The sequence below is a fragment of the Ovis aries genome, chromosome 18 (assembly GCF_016772045.2).
Source record: "Ovis aries strain OAR_USU_Benz2616 breed Rambouillet chromosome 18, ARS-UI_Ramb_v3.0, whole genome shotgun sequence".
NCBI classification, from domain to species: Eukaryota; Metazoa; Chordata; class Mammalia; order Artiodactyla; family Bovidae; genus Ovis; species Ovis aries.
Window position 1 is genome coordinate 44,643,432 of NC_056071.1, and position 25,164 is coordinate 44,668,595.

The window sequence follows — 25,164 nt, forward strand, 5'->3', positions numbered from 1 at the left end:
TTTATCAGCATGCACACAGACTCCATCACCACATCCTGCAGATTCTGCCTTCTAGACATTCCTCAAATCGATCCACTTCTTCTTGTCTTCACCGTGAACACTAGTTCATGACCCCTGCATTGCACATACCAATCATTTCGATGTTATACTCTGTCTTTTGCTCACTACCCCACTCTACCCATTTTCCACACTGCAGCCAGAATTATCATGTAATTCCCCTGCTTAAAATCTTTTGTTGGCTTCCCAGTGTTCTTCAGATAAACAGAAAAATCCTTAGTGTGGCCTATAACGGCCAATACAATCTGAACCCTGTAAACTGGCAAGATAAATGAGCTCTTTCCATAATTTCAGAACACTATGATGTCTTTTAACTAATAAAAAAAAATTAAGCTTCTGCTTTTTCACAACGTGTAAAATTTAATAACTTAAGTGTATTGATTAATTGTTAAATGAAGTTTGTATTTGTGGACTTTTTTTTAAAGCATTAGTAACATACAATCAGGCTTCCCAGATGGCTCAGTGGTAAAGAATGTGACCATCAATGCAGGAGACTTGGGTTTGATCCTTGGGTCAGGACGATATCCTAGAAAAGGAAATGGCAACCCACTCCGGTATTTTTGCCTGGGAAATCCCATGGACAGAGAAGCCCGGCAGGCTACAGTCCACGGGGTATCAAAGAGCCAGACACAACTGAATGACTAAACAACACAACACATAATCATATGTAAATCTTACTGATCTTTCTGAAATTCTTCCTTAGATATAACCAAATTCATATTCTTGTGATAATATATGCATTAAAATAATGCACAAATAAATGTAATGAAATATATATTATTTATATAATATTTGTAAATTATATCATTCATTTCATTATGTGTAATTTCTATTTGCTTCAAGCCTTTGGATAGCTAGAGAAAGAGGTATGGACATTCCTCCCACATTGCATGAATCACTCAGCTCAGAGTTGAAAAAAACATCAGCTTCATGAGCGTGTGACTTGTGCAGTTGCCCAGAGCCTGCACTTAGAGGAGCCCCATGCTTGGTTTATTGCTCCACAATTTTTTGTATGCATGCTCAGTCATGTTTGACTCTTTGCAATCCCATGGACTGTAGCCCACCAGGCTCCCCTCTCCACGAAATTTTTCAGGCAAGAATACTGGACTGGGTTGCTATTTTCCTCTTCCAGGGGATCTTCCCAACCCAGGGATCAAACCAGAGTCTCTTGCATCTCCTGCATTGGCAGGCAGATTCTTTACCACTAGCACCGCCTGGGACACTACGGTTGCTGTCTTGAAATTTTTTTTTTTTTCTTCTGTTTTTTGTCCTTACCATGCCAGTATGCAGGACCTTAGTTCCCTGACCAGGGATAGAATCCATGCCCCTTGCAGTGAAAGCATAGTGTTTTAACCACTGGACTGGCAGGGAAGTCTCTTGAAATTCTTAATTTTAAAAAATTAATTAATTAATTATAATTGGAGGCTAATTACTTTATAATATTGTATTGGTTTTGCCATACATTGATATGAATCAGCCATGGGGGTATATGTGTTCCCCATCCTGAACCCCCCTCCCACCTCCCTCCCCATCCCATCCCTCAGGGTCATCCCAGTGCACCGGCCCTGTGCACCCTCTCATGCATTGAACCTGGACTGGCGATTCATTTCACATATGATAATATACATGTTTCAATGCTATTCTCTCAAATCATCCCACCCTTGACTTCTCCAACAGAGTCCAAAAGGACTTAATTTTTGAATGTTTTCATTTTGCCCTGGGTTCCACAGATTATTTAGCCTGTTTCTGCTAAAAGCATTTTTTTTAATGTATTGAGAGTTGAACTCTCTCATGTCATCAAGGACCAAAGTATTTATTGCACTTTATTCCTCTTCTCCTGAGCTCAACAGGAGAAGAACACTGAGGACCACCGGTGTCAGAACTGCCACTCAATGGGGAAATCTATATATTCTGTGGTTATCCATTGATTTCAGACGAACAAAACATGAGCTTACGCTAAATAAGTGAGATTTCTAAATACAGTGAAACCTGGTTAACAATTTTGGCTAATGAGTGAGACAACATCAATGGAAGGTTAATTGGGAACATGCCTTGGATTTAGCTGTTACTTGGAAGATCCCCTGAAGAAGGGACTGGCTACCCACTCCAGTATTCTGGCTTGGAGAATTCCATGGACTGTATAGTCCTTGGGGTCACAAAGAGTTGGACACAACTGAGTGAATTTCACTTTCACTTTTTGAGAAAAGTACTGACCTAGATTAAAAGGGATAACTGGAAAAAAACAAGTACAACTAACATTACTTTACCAAATCAGGTGACAGCCATATTAGGAATATTTTTATGCTTTATAAAAAGTTCTTCAATACTTTTGTACTAGGCAAAATGAAGAACTGAACTCCTGTGGGAAAACGCCTGCATGTGAAAAATGTTTCCCGAGTTGGTGCTTCCAGAATTACACTTTTGATTGCAGGCAAGCAATATGATGGTGGGAGAAAAGTTTGTGATGCTCTAGTAAAAGAGGCTCATTTTAAATCACACGGTGTGCTACTTTTATCTTATCAAAGTGGAAAGGCTGCTGACATATGTGAGTTACTGTTAAAAATTATTGTTATTTCATGTCAAAAGTGAATGATCCTAGAAGAGTTAATTTATTGCTGCTGCTGCTGCTGCTAAGTCGCTTCAGTCGTGTCCAACTCTGTGCAACCCCACAGACGGCAGCCCACCAGGCTCCCCTGTCCCTGGGATTCTCCAGGCAAGAACACTGGAGTGGGTTGCCATTTCCTTCTCCAATGCATGAAAGTGAAAAGTGAAAGGGAAGTTGCTCAGTTGTGTCCAACTCTTCGCGACCCCATGGACTGCAGCCTACCAGGCTCCTCCGTCCATGGAATTTTCCAGGCAAGAGTACTGGAGTGGGGTGCCATCACCTTCTCCGACCCTAATTAACTTGGGTAAATTTTAAAATTACTATCTATGTAAGATTTAAATTTTAGGCTGATAACTTTCTTTTATAAACTCAAAATGTATTTAGACTATGAAAATTTCAACTTTAAGAAAGTTATACTTCTGAGATAAAAATTAAGTAATAACAGTTTATAGAAATTCCTATTAGTGATAAATGTGAAACATTCAGGTATAATGGTGTATTCTTCAAGAAGAATAATTTTGGTGTCAGACTTGATTTCAGAGGTCTGCTTTGCTCTTTATTATGTGACTCTGGGCAATTTACTTGATCTTTCTAATTAAGTTTTAGTTTCTGAATTCAAAATAAAGATAACAATACTCAGTGAACAAGCTGATGTGAGGATCAAACTAGGTAACACATGTAAGAGTTCAGCACAGTGACTTGGAAGGATAAACACTCTACCTATGTAGCTACCATCATTGATAGGATTTTTCCTCCAGGATTTGAACCTATGAAATAGTTACCTTATTGACAGGAATAATGTTTTTGACATTGAAGTAGAAGCCAAAATAAACCATATTGAAAACTCCATGACGTCCCAAAGTTGCTGTAAATCCTTTGTTGAGGCCTTGGAGTCCCAAACCTTCCTTCTTAATGATGTGTCTTGCATAACTCATGGTGGATGGTTGCTGCAGGAGAGAGGAGCAAAGCCAGAAAGGTCATCTTTGGGACCATGAAACAGAGAAAATTACCATTTCAGCTTCCCTTCAAGCCCAGAATTTTTAGGGATCTCCTCCTCCAAACATGAATTATCATGCCTAGATTCATGCTTTTTAAAATTAGGAAACCCCAAATGTAAACAAAATTGCATGCATGACAACAGGACTTAAAAGGAAGATTGTTGGCGAAGAAAAAATACCTTTGGTGGAATTAGTGAAACTAATGTCAGATAATGACTAGCATCATTTTCAACATGTCAATAGTTGCATCCAATTCTGGATCATCCACACTAATGGAGGGGATTAACCATGAAGATAAACTAGAAATCCATAACTGTGCATAATCCAAAAGGAATGTATATTTGGCTCCTGAATCCAGTATATTTACCTTCTTAATTATGTTTTTCTAAAGCAAATGTTACAATTAGTCTTGATTCCATTGCCTCAATAGTTTAAACTGGCACTAGGTTAGAAATCTAACCTAACAGATAAACAGCAGTTGATTGTAGACTTCCTCAAGAAAGTGGGCAATCAGTGTGTGTAACACTTGCTGTGATAAATGATAAATCAGTGGTGTTGAGAGCACTGGGTTACTTTTAATTTACTTATTTCTAGCCTTTGATTGATTACTCAAGGTTGAAATACCTTGACTGCTAGAATCCAGTCTACGCTCCTTTTGGAAATTGCTAAAGAAATCACTGCAGTTTGCCCTGAGGTTTATAATCCACTACATTACAATGACAATAATTCACATGAGTTTTTAAATAAGGTTGAGTGACTGTTTCCTTTTTTGGAGGTACAGCACAAAGGATCTCTCTCCCTCTTAAATTTTGAATACTGAATAGCAAATGAGGGGAAATGTTCAGCGTTTAAATTTCTTTTTTTTTCCCTATAAGGCAAGCACTGACACGACATTTGTTTGAAATTTCACTGGAGCAGGTTGCTGGAGTGGTCATGGCAGGCTGATGTACTTACTGACTAAAAGTGTTTTCTTACCATGTGCAATTAAGGCTGTGTCAGCCAAACAGAACAGGACAAATTCAATCAAGGCTTTTCATCCAACTTGTATCTGTAGCTTAGGTAATTAACCTGATACATGTAAATGAGTTTGTTTACAGAGTAAAATCCTATAGCTTTTACTGGTGAATGTTTTAGAAACTCTAGCTACAATTCTACACTCAACTTCTCCTTTTCATTTAAGAGGATTAATGACAATATGTTAATCCTAAGAAAGCCCTTTTTTTGTGACATGAAGGAAAAAAAAAAAAAACATAGGAACACATCTTAAAGCAATAAAAGCATTTCACAGAGGAGGAAAACCAAAAATCTCAGGTTAAAATTCATTCTCTCTGCTACAAAATGAGATTTTGTTGTTGTTGTTGTTTGTGTTCTGGCACACTAACTATCAACTTAAATTATTTATTTTGGTTTTCAAAAGAGACTTGAGGACAAGTTGAACCACAGTTCGTTTCTGCTGGAAAGACTCTGAAGGTGCTGAGCAGGCTTCTGGGCACTGTGCTTGTGCTCTGAGAAAGGCAGCCTAGAGGGCCGAGGAAAGGAAAGAGGCAGTTCTCCTGGGGATGGGAGAAACAGGGCAGAAGTGAGGCTGCCTGGGTCCAGACTGGCCAACACCAGTTCTTCCTGCTTCTGGCCTAAGCTTTCTCTCCATCCTCTCCCACTCTCAGCACCTGAGAGCAGGAGAGACAGGGAGCTTAGAGATCATCTAGATTCTTCAGCAACAGAGGAACCAATGGCTTTAATTGAAAGTACAGATTAACATGTTTTCTAAGATCATGGCATCCAGTCCCATCACTTCATGGCAAATAGATGGGGAAAATTGTAAGCAGTGACAGATTTTATTTTCTTAGGCTCCAGAATCACTGCAGGTGGTTACCAAAGCCATGAAATTAAAAGACGCTTGCTTGGAAGGAAAGCTACGACAAACCTAGATAGCATATTAAAAGCAGAGACATCACTTTGCCAACAAAGGTCCATATAGTCAAAGCTAAGATTTTTCCAGTAGTCATGTATGGATATGAGAATTGGACCATAAAGAAGGCTGAGGGCCGAAGAATTGATGCCTTCAAATTGTTGTGCTAGAGAAGACTCTTGAGAGTCCCTTGGACTGCAAGGAGATCAAACCAGTAAATCCTAAAGGAGATCAACCTTGAGTATTCATTGGAAGGACTGATGCTGAAGCTGAAGCTCTAATACTTTGGCTGCTGCTACTGCTACTAAGTTTCTTCAGTCACGTCTGAGTCTGTGCGACCCCATAGACAGCAGCCCACCAGGCTCCCCCGCCCCTGGGACTACCTGATGGAAAGAGCCGACTCATCGGAAAAGACCCTGATGATGGAAAAGATTGAAGGCAAAAGGAGAAGACGGTGGCAGAGGATGAGATGGTTCGATAGCTTTACCACCTCAATGGACACCAATCTGGGCAAACTTCGGGAGACAGTGAAGGAAGGGAAGCCTGGTGTGCTGCAGCCCATGGGGTCAAAAAGAGTCAGACACAAGTTAGCGACTGAAAAACAACAAGGATATTTCTAATCATTTTAAACTCTAGTGTGCTACACCATCAAAATTAAAAGAGAGGAATTCTATCAGGTCTTTTTAAAATGAAGTTTTATTGGAGTATTGTTGATTTACAATATTGTGCTAGTTTCTGTTACACAGCAAAGTGAATCAACAATACATATATCCACTCTTTTTTAGACTCTTTTCCCATATAGGTCATTACAGAGTACTGAGTAGAGTTCCCAGTGCTATACAGTAGGTCCTTATTATCCATTTTATAAATAGTAATGTTGATATGTCAATCCAAATAACACTTACTGATGGCTAACTGCCTGATTTCCACCAGTTTGGGTGTTAGGTGGACATGGGAAAATGTAACACACGGATTTTGACTCAAGTGCTTTGCTGAATTTGAACTCAGTTGTGAATAATTAAGCAAATCAGAGGGTGGTACTGTAGTTAGAAATACGGGTCAGGGCCAGACTGTCCCAGCTTTGAGTCCCAGCAATACCATTTGCCAGGTTAAGCAGGTATTTTATTCTCTGGTTTATTCTCACTTTACTCATCTGTAAAACATGGAAAACAATAGAATCATCCTCATAGGATTGTTGGGATGATAAATAAGTCAATGAACTTTGCCTTGTGTAAGCATTTACTATACATTAGCTGTTAATAATAATGGCAATTATGATGATAATAATAAAACTAGTTATCATAGTAAAATAGCAGGTAATTCCTTTTGGTGGCTGAAGACAATGACAATCAAAAGGTGGAGGCTGATGTGAGGGAGGGGAAGCTAGCTTCTTCCTGTTCATTCCTTCTGGCTGTTGTTTCCTTTGGCAGAGCCTTGAACCTTTGTGAGAAAGTCCTACAGAAATGTATCCAGAGTGCAAGATCATAGGACTGCTTCCTCTGAGACCCAACCATACCTCCTCCTGGGGTAGAGATCTCTTTCAAGAGATAGTTCCTCAACCCAGGAAGCAGAAGATCCTGTAAACTGGTCTCTTCCCTACCACTTGGTAAACATCCTCAGTAAGAACTGTCCACTGGACAGGTCTATGGACAGTAGAAGCAAGGCCATCACACGGGAGCAGACTCTGAGAATGGAGAAGCGCACTGACTGGTCCCCCACCTCGCACAGTGTATTTACACCCTAGAGGGCACATACATGCAGGTTACCAGGCAGCTGCAACACAAGGATTGCTCATTATTTGTCAGCCATTAGCATAGATGCTTGATGCTTTATGTATATCGTCTTACTTAATCCTTTCAACAAGTGTATGGGGTGGGTATTATCATTACCTCCACTTAACAGATGAGGAAATTAAGCTACTTGCTCAAGATCACAGAGTAAGTGGAGGTTCCAGAGCTCAAACTGAAGCCCTGCAGACTCCAAGTTTACGTTTTAATACTCTGTGTGGTTTTGTCTTCTGAACATATCCGGGTGCCCCTCTTAACAACCTGTAAGATGGGCAGCAGGTATATTCTCTATATTTTACAGGTGAGAAAGCAAGGACTGAATAATATTTTAAGGGGAAAGGACTGAAAAATGGCTTAAGCAGAATTCTACATCTCAACCAACGGTGCTGTCATCCTTGCTGGCTCATTCTTGTTACATATATGCTGTAAGATTTTCAGAGTTTGCTAATCCAACTGATGCAGGTAATAGATAAAATACAAATATATATTTCTGGCAACTTGGGACCTTGAGATAAAGAAAAATTTAAACTCTAATTCTCATAAGAATTAGAAGTGCCCTTTTTGTTTCATTCAGAGACATTGTATCACACGTGTAAGCAAATATTTAATTAGAAAGGCAAAAATCTGACTTCCACTAGGATGCTTATAGGAAAATATAGAATCATTTTGACTAGATCTCTGTAAACACAAGGAATTTTACTAAACTTATTTGATTACTGGGCTTCCATTTCAAAACAAAATGGTGACTGATTAGCATCATCAGCCAAATGATTCCGATACTATCCAACCCAGCAGGTCACCCACCAATTCAGTTTCCTTCCAATATTTAGATTCACTACAATTTTCATATTTAGTTACCAGCTGTGGGCCAAATTGCATTCTAAGTTTCCTAGATATACTTTTCATTGACTGCACCAGAGCTGCAAGTGTGGAAGAATAAGTGAGTCAGAATGTAGCTAATATTACCATATCACACTGCTCTCCACATTGGTTTAGAAAAATCTTCAGTTCATTGGTACCTGCCAGAAGTATTCCCATTTGAAGGAACTCAGAGACTAACTCTGATGTCAGCTATTGCCAATTGCTAGTTCTGGGAACTCCCTGTTCTTTCATGCATTCATTTACTCAACAAGCACCTATTGAGCCCTACAAGGTACCATGCACTGTGTTAACTATCTAGGATGGTACATTGCTCATATTCTGGAAACAAAAATATTTTTATCTTGCTTTTATTTGGAGAGATATACTGAAAAATATTATATCTATCCATGAGAATATTCTATAATGATTATGAACTATGAAATAGAATTTCTGTAATTGGTGCAATACTATGGAAAACAGTATGGAATTTCCTCAAAACACTAGACATACAACTACCACATAACCCAGCAATTCTACTCCTGGGAATTTATCTGAAAAAATGAAAATAAAAAATTGAAAGATACATGCATGCCAATATTTATAGCAGCACTGTTTATAACAGTCAAGATATGGAAGCAACCTGTATCCATCAACAGACTAATAGTAGACAAACAAGACATGGTATACGCTGAGAAATCACCTCATACCTGTCAGAATGGCTAACATCAAATAGAACACAAACAGCAAATGCTGGAGAGGATGTGGAGAAAAAGGAACCCTCATAAACTGTTGGTGGGAATGTAGATTGGTGCTGTCAGTATGGAAAACAGTATGGATGTTTCTCAGAAAAACTAAAAATTGAACTATCACATGACCCAGAAATTCTACTCCTGGGTATATATCTGAGAAAAACAAAACACTAATTCGAATAGATACATGCACCCCTTGTACACAGCAGCATTGCTTACAATAGCTAAGGTATGGAAACGACCTAAGTGTCCATCAACAAATGAATGTATAAACAAGATATGGCGTGCACACACACACACACACACACACACACAAGCAAATGCAACGGAATACTACTCGGCCATGAGAAAGACTAAAAGTGCTATCACTTATACATGGAATCTAAAAAATAAAGTAAAAAAGTGAACACAGAAAAAAGAAACAGACTCAGGTACAGAGAACAATCTAGCAGTTACCAGTGGGGGAAGGGGAGGGGGGAGGGCAAGATAGAGGAAAGGGATTAAGAGGTATAAACTATTGTGTAAAAGGTAAATAAGCTACAAGGATATATTGTATAATACAAAGAATACAGTCAATATTTTATAATAACTATAAATGGAGTATAACCTTTACAAATTGTGAATCACTATGTTGTATACTTGCAATTTATATTGTATATCAATATACCTCAATTTAAAAAAAGGTGTGCTATACATATACAATGGAATATCACTCAGCTGTAAAGCAGACTGAAATTCTGCCATTTGCAGCAATGTAGATGGATATAGAAATTACCATGCTTAGTGAAATAAGTCAGACAGAGAAAGACAAATAATGTATGATATTACTTAAATGTAGAATTTAAAAAATGGTACAAATGAATGTATGTAACAGAAACAGACTCACAGATATAGGAAACAATCCAATGGGAATCTATGGGGAGAAGGAAGGGGAAGGGGTAACATTAGGGGTATGGGATTAAGAGATAAAAATTACTATGTATAAAATACATAAGCAAAAGGATGTATTGTACAGCACAGGGAATTACAGCCATTATCTTGTAATAACTTTTCATAAAATATAAATTGTAAAAATATGAAATCACTATGCTGCCCATCTGAAGCACAAAGTAATATCTGAAATCAATATGCTTCAATAAAAAATTCTTTTAAAAATTAAAAGTCCTTGAAAGTATTAGTTGCTCAGTCACATCCAACTCTTTGCAACACCATGGATGGTAACACGGAGCCTGCAACACCAGGCTCCTTTGTCCTTGGGGATTCTCCAGGCAAGAAAAGTGTGGAGTGGGTAGCCATTCCCTTCTCCAAGGGATCTTCCCAACCCAGGGATTGAACCTGGGTCTCCTGGATTGCAGGCAGGTTCTTTACCATCTGAGCCACAAGGGAAGCAACTTTTAAGCAAAAGTTCTTAAAAGACTAAAGTAAAAGAGAAGATCTGGTGCTTAAACAATGCTCCCTGGCACCACCCTAGGGCACTGATTCCTTCCTGAGAGCCCAGAATCACCAACATATCACTGAGATGACTTATGGCAGCCTGAGATATTTTTCCTGGAGTTTTTCCATCAAAGACTGACCATAGTTGGCTCTGATTACCTTGTGAGATCACGGACAGAGGTTTCAGGCATTGTTCCTTTGGTAAATAGTTATCAGAGCATGGCCAGTAGGCACAGGCATGCGGTGTGTGTCAGAGAGAGATTTCCTCTCTCTCTAAAGTGAGAGAAGAGTGCTAGGCACACTGTGTCCAAAGACAGCATACTCCACATGCGTCTCTTACCTGCTTCCCATGGCAAGGGGAACTCGGGTGCATTTTAGAGCCAATGGGATATGGATGTTGCACTGGACTTCATCGCATGACTAGAAAGCAAACCGGATATCTTTATACAAAGAAGTGAGTGTCCATATCTGGCCTTAAGAAAAATATTGCTTTGTTAAAAAGAGGAGATCCAGTTGCTACACTTAGGTAGGAAAAATACCTTCGCTCAATTAGAGATAGAAGATCATGTAAGCCCTTTGTTCCTCAAAGTCTTGAAGCATTTTCATAAATTAAAGAAAAAAATAAAAGCCCCTTCCTTTTATTTGAGCACAAAATGTAAAAGAAGAGGAATTGGGCTCAAAAACCCCACAGTTACACATCCCTTTTTGCTTAGGTATTACACTAATTCGTCACTGCAGTTTATTTTACTAGGGCATGATTATGGACAAAAAGACATCCAAAATATAATTACATTCTTTCTAGAATTTAGATTTGATGAGCAGGCCTATTTTTCAACAATCTGTGAGTGGAAAATAATTTGCTTTAAACAAACTCTTCCAGATGCTGAGCTACGTCAACACCATGCTGCTGCCCAATAACTGTCTGGAGGAACACAGGGCCTCCAGGTGATGAGATGTTGACCCTGTGCTTTGCCCCAGCATCTCTGGGAGAGCAGGACGGAAGGAGACTGGACTGTGGGCACAGGCAGCATGGAAGGACCCGTTTGCTTTTTCATGGTTCCCCAAACATTTGTGATTTCCCCTTAAGCGTCTTCATTACCCACATTTCTTTATCCCAAAGAAAACAGTGTTGTTTCTTGAAGGAGACCTCTACGTTAGTGCTTAGTTCATTGGAGCTAATAACTGATTAGGTTTTATTTCCACTCCCTATAGAGATAAAGTCACCAACCTTACAGGGTAATGGGAAGATTTGATATCAGGTGTGTATGAACACTGGAAAAGGTGGAAGGACCCACAGAAGTTACCAGAGTGATTGGACTGAGGGTGGTAGTGACAGAAATCATCAATTATTTTTTCTCGATACAGCTCTGTATTGCATAATTTGTGAAAAAAGTTACTTTGTTAATTTATAAAAATTGTTTAAATTTTAAAACTCAAATAAAGGAAGAAGCATGAGAGGCATCTAGCACAGTATCTGGCGTCTAATGCATGCTCCGTAAATGGTAGCTATTATCATTACTTCAAAGTCTCAATTCTGAAAGCAAAAACCTAGGGTTTCTGGCACAGCCAAACCTAAGACTGAGATCTATTTTCTGTAAATGATAATAGAGAGGCAACTTGGCTGCTGCCTTAGGTATTGCTGAAAGATAACTATATGAAAGGATTCATATACATAATTCACTTTTCTGCCCACAAGAATCATAGACTGGAAAGAAATAATTTAGGTACTGAACAGCTTCCAGGCAGGATTTCACAGAGTAATGCAGGAAAAATTTGAACTTAACTCAATACATCATCACGAATGTTGACATGCCCTTGAAGCTGGCTTCTCACACTATCTGAAAACAGAGCCACACGTTTGCTCTCTATATAACTCAACTCCTCTCTTTCTTGAAAGCGAGGATCACAAAGTATCATCCTATTCACTTTGTGTTGTGTCTAAGCTTAAGCGTGTGTTCATTGCCTACGAAGAAAATAATCGCTAAGCTTTGTGACACTGTACCTGACCTAACTGGTCTCTAACAGATAACTAGGCTTCCCTGGTAGCTCAGTGGAAAAGACTCTGCCTGCCAATGCAAGAAACACGGGTTCAATCCCTGAATTGGGGAGACCCCCTGGAGAAGGAAATGGCAGCTCACTCCAGTATTGTTGCCTGGGAAATCCCAAGGACAGAGGAGCCTGGTTGGCTATATAGTCCATGGGGTTTCAACAAGTCAGATACGCTTAGAGACTAAACCACCACAGCAGATTATTAAGTTCCCAGGATACGGTGTATAGAGCTGTATTTAATGGTGTTATCCCAAACCAGAATCAAAGCCTGAACTAATTAAAAAAAAAAAAAAGCCCTATCTTTAGAGTCTATCATTGATGACACATTTGCTATCAGTTCCTTGATCCTTAACTTTTATCATAGAGCTTAGGTGGAAGACTGTTCTCTTCTTGAGCTGAACATCTTCAAAGACTAAATAGAGGTGAAGCAGGCTTTTGCAATTTCCTAAAGGCTGAGATTCATACTTGGGGTGAGAATGATTATGCTCATATGTAACATAGATAAAAATGACAGAGTAGAAGGAAAACCTGTGCCCCATCCACACATCAGAGGCAAATCCTATAGACCTCAAGGGAAGGAAAACATAACCCGTTAGCCAAATAATAACTTTGAAGTAGATTTCAAAGTGGAGAGAAAAACTGGGAAACAATTCATACAAGATTTTGCTCCTGGGGAGAAATTCACATTTTCCAGGCTAGCAGAGAGCATGCCAGTCAAACACCGCTTGGATTAGCAGAAGTGATAGGGGACTTCTTATATGTGTACAGAAAAGAAAAAATGATACACTAGTTAGGAGGGAGCAGGGTCTTATAAGGACAATAAGCTATAAAGTCACACTTTTGGCAAGACTGGGTATACAAACCCTCTCCAATAGAGAGATCCTCTGGCAAGTATAATCCTCAGCCAAAAAGACTACAAACCAGAACAACACTTTGCTTGGGTTTAGTTTGAAGGACGGGGGGAAATTTGGGTCTATCCCGATTTTATCTGAACATGTTTTTACACCCACTGAACCAAACCAGAGCATGACAAAGCTGTGATTACTTTGCTCCCCACAGAAGGTCAAGCATATTTAAATTAGAGACCGGTTTTCTTTATTCACTGTGAATTTTAAGATGCTGGCCAAGATTCTGGTATTGGAATTGAAAGAAGTGTGGCAGGGATTATAGTCTTTGACTGATATGGTGGTAATTTTAAAAGTGGAGGCAAGACAAGCACACCTATTGAAATACTTTATACAGAAGCTGGAAGGATATGAGGGAAATATCAGGAACCGAATTAACCACAATTTCCTTGAAATTTCTAGAATAGTTTAGGGCTAACCGGGAGGGAAGGCATATTTTATGGATAACATACCTCTGGCTGGCTAGAAAATCAGCCCTAGACCACAGAGAGGGGAAAACAGGGAGCTGAAGCCAGCAAGGTACCTACAATTGCTCTGAGGACCCAGCGCTGGCAGTCTGCTCTCAGCCGATACTGTCCTTGGACCCCAGCAAGAGGGGCCCTTTTCCTGCACCCCATGCTTCAGGGGGCCCATTCTGGCCCTTTGCCAGCCATGTCCTCTCCACAAGGCCAAGTAGACATCTACCCACACCCCACGAGCTCCTTCTAGACTGTGCTCTGCACACCTGGGACCGTGGCAGTCCTTTTGCTCCGTCTTTATCAGTCTACCATTGCCCACAATACTTTCAGTGTAATATTACGAGTAATATTGACTACTGTTACCCTGGCTGTCTTCCACTGCAGACGACTTCTGGGAAAATTTTTATGTTTAAAGGACCGTATGGACTCGCGTTTCCTAGGCTGACAAATTAGGAAAATTCACGATTCCTGTGTCGGAATCCATGGTGGTTAAAATATAAGGCAAGGAGGTAGAAAGGCTGAGCCGCAGAACCAAGGCCTGAGAAACTCACACCATTGGTGGAACAGCAAGAGTTACCCTCCTGTGAAATAAGCCTCCTGGGAAACTGCTCTGCTCTTTGTAACAGCGTTGTCAAACCCTCTGGCAGTTCCACGAGCAACTCATCTATCTAGTGTTTCCCCACAGCTGGTCAGTCAGTCAGTTCGGTAGCTCAGCCGTGTCCGACTCTGTGCAACCCTATGGACTGCAGCCCACCAGGCTTCCCTGTCCATCACCGACTCCTGGAGTTTGCTCAAACTCACATCCATTGAGTTAGCGATACCATCCAACCATCTCATCCTCTGTCATCCCCTTCTCCTCCTACCTTCAATCTTTCCCAGTGTCAGGGTCTTTCCAATGAGTCAGTTCTTCACAAGAGGTGGCCAAAGTATTGGAGTTTCAGCTTCAGCATCAGTCCTTCCAAAGAATATTTAGGACTGATCTCCTTTAGGATGGACTGGTTGGATCTCCTCATAGTCCAAGGGACTCTCAAGAGTCTTCTCCAGCACCACAGTCTAAAAGCATCAATTCTTCGGCACTTAGCTTTCTTTATAGTCCAACTCTCACATCCATACATGACTACTGGAAAAACTATAGCTTTGGCTAGATGGACCTTTGTTGGCAAAGTAATTTCTCTGATTTTTAATATGCTATCTAGGTTTATCATAGCTTTTCACCCAAGAAGCAAGTGTCTTTAAATTTCATGGCTTCAGTCACCATCTGCAGTGATTTTGGAGCACCCCAAATTAGTCTCTCACTGTTTCTATTGCTTCCCCATCTATTTGCCATGAAGTGATGAGACTGGATGCCATGATCTTAGTTTTTTCAATGTTGAGTTTCAAGCCAACTTTTTCACTCTTCTCTTTCACTTTCATCAAGAGGCTCTTTAGTTCTTCTAAGCTTTCTGCCATAAGGGTGGTGTCATCTGCGTATCCGAGGTTGTTGATATTTCCTCTGGCAATCTTGATTCTAGCTTGTGAGTCATGCAGCCCCACATTTCACATGATGTACTCTGAATATGAGTTAAATAAGTAGGGTGACAATATACAGCCTTGATGTACTCCTTTCCCAACTTGGAACCAATCCATTGTTCCATGTCCAGTTCTAACTGTTGCTTCCTGACCTGCATACAGATTTCTCAGGAGGCAGGTAAAGTGGTCTGGTTTTCCCATCTCTTTAAGAATTTCCCACAGTTTGTTGTGATCGACATAGTCAAAGGCTCTGGGGTAGTCAATAAAGCAGAAGTAGATGTTTTTCTGGAACCCTCTTGCTTTTTCCTATGATCCAACGGATGTTGGCAATTTGATCTCTGGTTTCTCTGCCTTTTCTAAATCCAGCTTGAACATCTAGAAGTTCTCAGTTCATGTACTGCTGAAGCTTGGCTTGGAGAATTTTGAGCATTACTTTACTAGCATGTGAGATGAATGCAATTGTGCAGTAGTTTGAGCATTCTTTGGCATTGCCTTTCTTTGGAATTGGAATAAAAACTGACCTTTTCCAGTCCCGTGGCCACTGCTGAGTTTTCCAAATTTGCTGGCATATTGAGTGCAGCACTTTCACAGCATCATCTTTCAGGATTTGAAATAGCTCAACTGGAATTCCATCACCTCCACTAGCTTTGTTCATAGTGATGCTTTCTAAGGCCCACTTGACTTCACATTCTAGGATGTCTGGCTCTTAGGTGAGTGATCACACCATCATGATTATCTGGGTCATGAAGATCTTTTTTGTATAGTTCTTATTGTGTATTCTTTCCACCTCTTCTTAATATCTTCTGCTTCTGTTAGGTCCATACCATTTCTGTCCTTTATTGTGCCTCTCTTTGCATGGAATATTCCCTTGGTATCTCTAATTTTCTTGAAGAGATCTCTAGTCTCTCCCATCCTATTGTTTTCCTCTATTTCTTTGCATTGATCACTGAGGAAGGGTTTCTTTTCTCTCCTCAATATTCTTTGGAACTCTGCGTTCAGATGGGTATATCTTTTCTTTTCTCCTTTGTCTTTAGCTTCTCTTCTTTCCTCAGCTATTTGTAAAGCCTCCTCAGACAACCATTTTTCCTTTCTGCATTTCTTTTTCTTGGGGATGGTCTTGATCATTGCCTCCTGTACAATGTCATGAAACGCTGTCCATAGTTCATCAGGCACTCTGTCTATCAGATCTAATCCCTTGAATCTATTTGTCACTTCCACTGTATAATCATAAGGGGTTTGATTTAGATCATACTTGAATGGTCTAGTGGTTTCCACTACTTTCTTCAATTTAAGTCTGAATTTTGCAATAAGGAGCTCATGATCTGAGCCACAGTTAGCTCTAGGTCTTGTTTTTGTTGACTGCATAGAGCTTCTCCATTTTCAGTTGCAAAGAATATAATCAATCAGATTTCAGTATTGACCATATGTAGAGTTATCTCTTGTGTTTTTGGAAAAGTGTGTTTGCTATGACCAGTGCATTCTCTTGGCCAAACTCTGTTAGCCTCTGCCCTGCTTCATTTTGTATGCCAAGGCCAAACTTGCCTGTTACTCCAGGTATCTCTTGACTTCCTACTTTTGCATTCCAGTCCCCTATGATGAAAAGGACATCTTTTTTGGGTGTTAGTTCTAGAAAGTCTTTAGGTCTTCATAGAACAGTTCAGCTTCAGCTTCTTCGGATTAGTGGTTGGGGCATAGACTTGGATTACTGAGGTATTGAATGGTTTGCCTTGGAAACGAACAGAGATCATTGTGTTGTTTTTGAGGTTGCATCCAAGTACTGCATTTTGGACTCTTGCTTACTATGAGGGCTACTCCATTTCTTCTAAGGGATTCTTGCCCACAGTAGAAGATACAATGGTCATCTGACTTAAATTCACCCATTCCAGTCCATTTCAGTTCACTGATTCCTAAAATGTCAATGTTCACCCTTGCCATTTCCTGTTTGACCACATCCAATCTACCTTGATTCATGGACCTAACATTCCAGGTTCCTATGCAATATTGTTCTTTACAGCACCAGACTTTACTTCCATCACCAGTCACATCCACAACTGGGCGTTTTTGCTTTGGCTCTGTCTCTTCATTCTTTCTGGAGTTATTTCTTCTCCAGTAGCATATTGGGCACCTACTGACCTGGTATTTCATCTTTTAGTGGCATATCTTTTTGTCTTTTCATACTGTTCATGAGGTTCTCAAGGGAAGAATAAGTGAAGTGGTTTGCCATTCCCTTCTCCAGTGGACCTGGTGGCTTAGATGGTAAAGTGTCTGCCTACAATGCGGGAGACCCAGGTTCGATCCCTGGTTTGGGAAGATCCTCTGGAGAAGGAAATGGCAACCCACTCCAGTACTGTTGCCTTGAAAATACCATGGACAGAGGAGCGTGGTAGGCTACAGTCCATGGGGTCACGAAGAGTCACACAAGAAAGACTGAGCAACTTCACTTTCTGTCTTTCTTTCTTTCTTTCTCTAGTGAACCACGTTTTGTCAGAACTCTCCACCATGACCCATTTATCTTGGGTGGCTCTACATGGCATGGCTCATAGTTTCACTGAGTTAGACAAGGCTGTGGTCCAAGCGATCAGTTTGATTAGTTTTCTGTGATTGTGGTTTTCATTCTGTCTGCCCTCTGATGGATGAGGAGGCTTATGGAAGCTTCTGATGGGAGAGACTGACTGTGGGGGAAACTGGGTTTTGTTCTGATGGGCAGGGCCATGCTCAGTGAATCTTTAATCTAATTTTCTATTGCTGGGTGGGGCTGTGTTTCCTCCCTGTTGTTTGACCTGAGACCAAGCTGTGGCAGGGGTAGGAAGATAGTGGGGACCTCTTTCCAAAGGTCTTGCGCACGCACTGCTGTATTCAGTGCCCCTGACCCTGCAGCAGGCCACTGTCCACCTCTGTCTCTGCCGGAGACTCCTGGACACTCACAGGCAAGCCTGGGTCAGTCTCTTGTGGGGTCATTGCTCCTTTCTCCTGGGTCCTGCTTTGCAAAAGGTTTTGTTTCTGTCCTCCAAGAGTCTGTTTTCCCAATCCTGTGTAAGTACAGTAATCAAATCCCACTGGCCTCCAAAGTCAAATTCCCTGGGGATTCTCAGTCCCTTTGCCAGATCCCCAGGTTGGGAAATCTGTTGTGGGTCCTAGAACTTTCTTAACAGTGCCAGAATTTATTTGGTATAATTATTCTGCAGTGTGTGGGTCGTCTGCTTGCAGCTCTATGGTGGGGTTAATGGAGACCTCCTCCAAGAAGCCACATGCTGTGTCACCCAGATCTGCGGCACCCAGAGCCCCTGCCCATGTGGCAAGCCACCGATGACCCGTGCCTCCATGGGAGACACTCAAACACTTAAAGGACTGGTCTAGCTCAATCTCTGTGGGGTCTGGGTCCTGGCGTGCACAAGGTTTTGTTTAAGCCCTCCGAACTTCTCTGGTGCATATGGGGTTTGATTCTAAATGTGATTTCGCCCCTGCTATTGTCTTGCTGGGGCTTCTCCTTTGCCTTCGGCATGGGGTATCTTCTTCTTCTTCTTTTTTTTAAAAATCATAGCTAGTAATTGACTGAAGAGGCTGAAAATAAGCTTCGTTCACAACCTCCAGGTGAGGTGACCATGAAACATGATGAAGAATATATGCTTACTTGATATGACTCTTCTGAAGGAAGAACATATTGATTGAGGTAGAACTCTTTCCAAAGTGGCTTCAAATGTTTTTAGTTTCCTCTCAAACTTCTGCTGCTACACGCAAGTTATTTACAGTAAACAGATAGCCAACTACTACTGTTTATGATAACAGACCTCCTTTGAGTTTAAAGACCTCAGTAGGTAATGAAACTGGGCTGCCTTCCCTTAAGAATTTACCTAAATGGATTGTATTGTCAGTTGGGAATGACCTAAGGGAACCATTGCCCAGTAAGCTGTTTTTACACCCACAACTGGAGTGGGCTGTTACTATTAACTGGAACATATCTCAAGATAAATCTATTTCGTAAACCTTAAGTGTTTCTAGGATCAATTTACATCTAGAAATTGTTATTGGTTGAGTGCCTATAATGTACCAGACTCTGTTAAGACCTTTGTATATATTATCACATTTGCTGTTGTTCAGTTACTAAGTTGTGTCTGACTCTTTGTGACCCCATGGACTGTAGCACACCAGGCTACCCTGTCCTTCACTATCTCCTGGAGTTTGCTCAAACTCATGTCCATTGAGTCAGTGATGCCATCCAACCATCTCATTCCCTGTCATCCCCTTCTCCTCTTGCTCTCAATCTGCACTTGCCCAAAATGGCACTGCTAAGCTGCAAAGTGGCTTCAGCGGTGTCCAACTCTGTGCGACACCATAGATGGCAGCCCACCAGGCTCCCCCGTCCCTGCGATTCTCCAGGCAAGAACACTGGAGTGGTTGCCATTTCCTTCTCCAATGCATGAAAGTGAAAAATGAAAGTGAAGTTGCTCAGTTGTGTCCGACTCTTTGCGACCCCATGGACTGCAGCCTACCAGGCTCCTCTGCCCATGGGATTTTCCAGGCAAGAGTACTGGAGTGGGGTGCCATTGCCTTCTCTGAAAGGGTAGTTGGTTTTAAATGACTAGATCTGAAATATGCTGTTTTTATCATGTCACTTCTTTCTCTCAGTTTTTTTCGTAATAGGGATAGCCCCAATACTTTATGCTGGGTGACTATGCATTACTTTTCAATTTGATCAATATTGCCTACAAAGTGTCACCTCTGATCAGCTACTGAATCCTGATAACTGCTGGAAATAAATGCTGACACCTGTGACCTATGTGATCCCTCTGTTACTACGTTCTGACTAGTTGATGTAATACGACAAACATTTTATAAGGAACCCAATAGATTGTATTTTGTCTAAGTAAATGAATTCTGAATGCAGTTTAGTGAATTCTGCAAAAGAAACAACACCAAACAAGTTCCTCTCTCTCCCCAACTTAAAAAAAAACAGTTGCATATACACCAACAATTTACACAGACCACACTTGGTCAATGAACCAGGCCCACGGGCACATGCAGCATTCTTGTGTTGGGCTGCAAGGGCATTTAATGTGTTCTAGCAAGGCCTTGGCACATGCACAACATAACCAGGGCTTACATGGCCTCAGTGCAGAACCTCCTTGAAGGCAGAGCAGAGAAAAAGAACATTAGGTGAGAGCAGGCGTGCTATGATAATTCGTCATTTTCACTCCTGTGACTGCTTCTTGGTGCTCTGTCCCATTTTGTGTTTCTTTACTTACACGCTGTCTTGATGAAGGACTGCAGTTGGAAGGCCTGTGTATTCTTTTGCTCACTCCTTCCTGCCCCAAGACACGCTTCCCAGTAGGTAAAATAGGACACTGAATGGGGAGCTCCAATTCTCCTAGCTGGTAATTCTCCCCGTCTAACAAATCAAATTTTCCTTGAGCAGATTCCATGGGGGCTGTCTTAAATGCTCCATATTGATAGGACATTGGAGAAGTGTTTCTTTTTATTTCCTTCTGGTCCCTGCCATCTTTCCCATCATTCAAGGAAGAATAGAGAAAAAGCAAAACAGAAACGGAGTAGGGCAATACAGGAATTCTCAGCCTTTTCTAAAGTGCTGTGTATCTCTGCAATTAGGACAACCTTTTGAAACTTAAAAAAAAATCTCCCTTAATTAGGACTGACCTCATCTGAGGAGCTGTAGTAGCCCAGCCCTGTCCTCCGTAGGCCTTGGCAGCTAAGGTGAGTAGGGCTCTGTCTCTTTCCCATAGCTCTGCTCAGGAAGCTGCCAGAGAGCTCTTAGGCAGTATCAGCAGACAGGAAGTGGGGTGGGAGTGAGCGGGGTCTCCACCCATTAGCAGCTGCTTAAGTGGTAGGCAGGGGAGCTTTGCTACAGAGAAATTCAGGTCAGCAGAACCTCTAGACCAATTTATACCACATGCTACCCAGTTGTGGAAGTAAATTCAAATGCTAAGAAAGGACTTCAACTGCCAATCTCCTTATTTTTTTCCTACCTTCGGCTTGGCACCCAAAAGAATAAAAGAAGAACAATTGGACTTGGTGGTTTAAAGGGAATTATTAGGCAACTGGAAGGAAGTGAAGGCAGCACAGACCAAGGGAAGCTGTCTTCATGGAACATCATGTACCAGTGATTAAATGTCAAGACCCATCATTGTCCACGTGGCGACGTCTACTCAGGTTTAGTAACCCGCTCATTCAGATTTAACCAAAGGACAAGCTTGACAGATTATCAGAATCTTTGGGGGAAGGCAGTGGGTGGAGTAGGGAATGAAGTAATTTTGAAAAAATGATTTCATAATTTTTATTTAAAAAAGCACGACAATATTATCACCTCAGTGGTTTTTTGCTACAGTCTATTCTAGTAAAATGTGAAATAGAGGTTTTGCCAAAAGCAGAGAAAATATTTCCAAATAAGTCATTATACATTTCATTGCAACTCTAAAATAAAAATGTCTAAACGTGTTTGTCCATCAGACTTTAGTGCTTTTTTGTTAGCACTTTCCTGTGGAAGAAGTTTGACTTTTTCTTACGCTACTTCCTTAACAATAAGCTAGTATGGAAAAAAAAAAAAAAACAAACCAATAAGCTAGTATGGCTTTAACAAGTGGCTAGGAGAAGGGTTCATAATTTTATACTATATACTGAAAAATAATTTTTTACATTCCCTCAACAATAGGAAAACGTTAAATGATTACCTCTGTAAATTTGTTCCGATTGGCTTGCAAGCCAACTTTTACTACCTCAAAAGGGTTGACCACGATGGCTTCTGTTAGTCCAGATCCCAGTCCAGCAACGGCAAATGTCTAGAAAAATTAAGTCAATCAATACTTTAAAACAAGTTATCATGTGTATGAGGTTAAACATCTTACTCATTACACTATGCAGCTGAATGTTATAATGAGAATGGAGAAACTCACATAAATGCACCATATACCATTACTAAACAGCTTTAGATCTTGATTCGATGCTGACAATTCGTGAAGCAGAAATTACAGAAGCCACAAACCACATCCTAACAATTCAAAATAAAACGTCAAAGCCCCATCAACAATGACTTTGTCCTTTAATGAAAAGCAAGGTTGTTTTATGTATTTAAGGTGGATACTAAAACATCTGCGCATGTAACAATTAAGAGTTTGACTTAGTAAAAGGAGAGCTTCGTTTTTAAACAACTGCTTAAACACATTCAGCGAGCATATAAAAAATTCAAGGAGCAGAACCAGCAATAAAATGTTTATAAAAAGTAAATTTCAGGTAACCAAAGAGTATGGTTGAAAATATTTAAATATATAGCCACATTCTTAGAGTCACTATTCTAGGAAGTTAAGAAACAAAAAATCATTTTAAAATTCTTCCTTTATCTGTTTTTTTTAAATTGAGCCCTATTCTTCCAGACCTAGAAGCTGAGGGATAAAAGTTGAGGTCAGAAATTGCTAGGTTGTCTTGAAGGGCTCAAATGAAATCTAGAACATTCAGCAAAAGGTAACTGTGTCTCGAGTTATTTTCTACCTGTTAAGAATTTCTGCACTAGGAAAGAACAACTTTTAGAATTTTCTTCTGAATAGAATGCTGAAGGGTTTTTTTCAGAAACTTAAATAACTACAACTATTAAAACACACATACTTGGCAGGAAAACAAAATAAAGTTTCAAGCCTTCAAACAGATGTTGGAAAAAATAATTCTTTAGTGCTGAAGCTCAAACTCCAGGAGAAGTTATACTATATACAACTAGGAGAAGAAAGAAGCCAATGAAGAGTAAAGAACAGAAGCTCTTATTAGGAGTCTGTAATAGGAGACGAAGAGAGAAAAGGGAGAAAACAATGTTCTATATCCTTAGAAGGGGAGGCAAGATGGAACCAGGGCAGGATCCAGGGCCAGGGGGTCTGGGTTTAGGTTGTGATTCTGCCATCTTATTGGCTGTGTGACCAAAGCTGCCATGTACAGTAGTTTACGCACATAGGTGCATGTGGAGGCTGAAATCACCCTGCACCCTATTTGCCAAGTGGGAGTTCTGGAAAGCCATTAGTCAGGAGAAAGGAGCACCTTTTCATAATTCACACAAAAACAACACGTGTGTCAGCGGCAACTCTGTATAAATGAATCTTTTAAAGGCAATGTGGTACATACAATGGAATATGACTCAGCCATTAAAAAGAATGAAATACTTCCATTTGCAAGAACATGGATGGACCTGGAAATTACCACTAAGCGAAATGTGTCAAACAAAGACAAATCTCATAGGATATCACTTACATTTGGAATCTAAAAAAAAAAAAAAAAGTGATACAAATGAACTTATTTACAAAACAGAAACAGATTCACATACTTAGAGAACAAACATTATTACCAGAGGGGAAGGGAGGAGGGGAGGGATAACTTGGGGGTTTGGGATTGATGTGTACACATTACTATATTTAAAATAAAATGCCTTTTCATGAAAAAAAAAAAAAAACAATGAATTTTTTATGCCACAGTTTTCTCATCTGTAAAATGGAGACTATAATATCTAATCTTTGTATTTAATAAGATTATTATGAAGGTCAAAATCATGTGTGAAAGCCTCTTGTAAATTGCTGTTACTGTTACTAAAAACCACTGTCACTGTTGCACAAAGAGGAAGAACAAGGTTTTACACAGATTTCAGGAGAGAATAACTAACAATTTTTCTTTTAATGCCCCTTCATCACAATTTTAAACATATCTGTATAGGGTAACAGACCAAATACTTTATTCATTTATCTCAGACTCCCATCATGGAAGCCAAAAGCAGAAGAAAAAGAAAAAATACTAGTCCCAAACTCCTCTGACTGAAAAAAGCTAAAATCCAGATGTTCAGGTTTTTATTACTACATGCAACTTCCAAGTAATTCACTTTTTTGTTCTTCTATAAAACTCAGCTACATTTGCTGTCAGAACTAGTGTTCAGCGTCCCTTGTCAAAAGCATTGATCAGCTATCAGCATATCATGTTACTCTGGTTGTTCCAGAGACAGCGCTAACTGTCAGGTTCCCAGCCTCCCAGGCTTTTCAAGGGAGAGCACCAAGGGACATTCAACGGCTGTTTAAGTGTCTAGCTGTATCAAAGAGAAACTGAAACAAATGAGGTCAGGAAAAGAGAAAAACCGTATACAGTTTGCATGAATCCAGTGAAAGGATCTGGAGTGGCCAAATGCTTTTCTTTTTGAGTTATCAAGAGAGAAGCATGGTCTCTCACATGCTACAGGTGCTCTACCCAGGAACACCCAGCTGACCCTCTGGAAACCATCCTCTTCTTAACAAGATGTTTCCAAAGTGAAGGGAGACATTCAGGGAAGACACTGAGGAATAAATTAATTTTAGGACTCATGCTACCACTTCTCCTTCCATGAGAGGCCTCCTCACAGCCCCTTTGTTTAAGCAGGAGCCTGGACCAGAGGTTTCCTTGTCGTAACACAAAGCAACACTATTGGGTTTCTTAACTGGAGCCTTCCTAGAAAGGGAGCATGTATGATTTTTTTTTTTTTTTTAAATAGCAGCTAATTCTTAATCAATCTTTGGTGTTCTTTAGTTGCTCAGTCATGTCTATTTTGCAACCCCACAGACTGTAGCCCGCCAGGCTCCTCTGTCCATGGGATTTCCCAGGCAAGAATACTGGAGTGGGTTGCCATTTCCTTCTCCAGGGGATCTTCCAGACCCAGGGGTAGAACCCACGTCTCCTGCATTGCAAGGGGATTCTTTACCGCTGAGCCACCGGGGAAGCCCAGTGAATTACTGCTTCCCCGGTGGCTCAGCAGTAAAGAATCCCCCTGCAATGCAAAAGCCGTGGGAGGCACAGTTTTGAATTCCTGGATCCAGATGATCCCCTGGAGGGAGAACA

At 40.5% G+C, this 25,164-nt stretch overlaps 1 protein-coding gene across 1 annotated transcript in view; it reads right to left on the reverse strand.

Moving 5' to 3' along the window:
* Positions 1 to 25,164, reverse strand: part of SLC25A21 (solute carrier family 25 member 21) — a 527,236-nt gene that overhangs the window by 27,667 nt on the left and 474,405 nt on the right. The window contains exons 6-7 of the mRNA XM_042235305.2: positions 22,005 to 22,112; positions 3,445 to 3,609 (exon numbers count right to left, since the gene is read on the reverse strand). Coding sequence (XP_042091239.1) covers positions 3,445 to 3,609; positions 22,005 to 22,112 — 273 coding nt within the window. The remainder of the gene's footprint in view (positions 1 to 3,444; positions 3,610 to 22,004; positions 22,113 to 25,164) is intronic.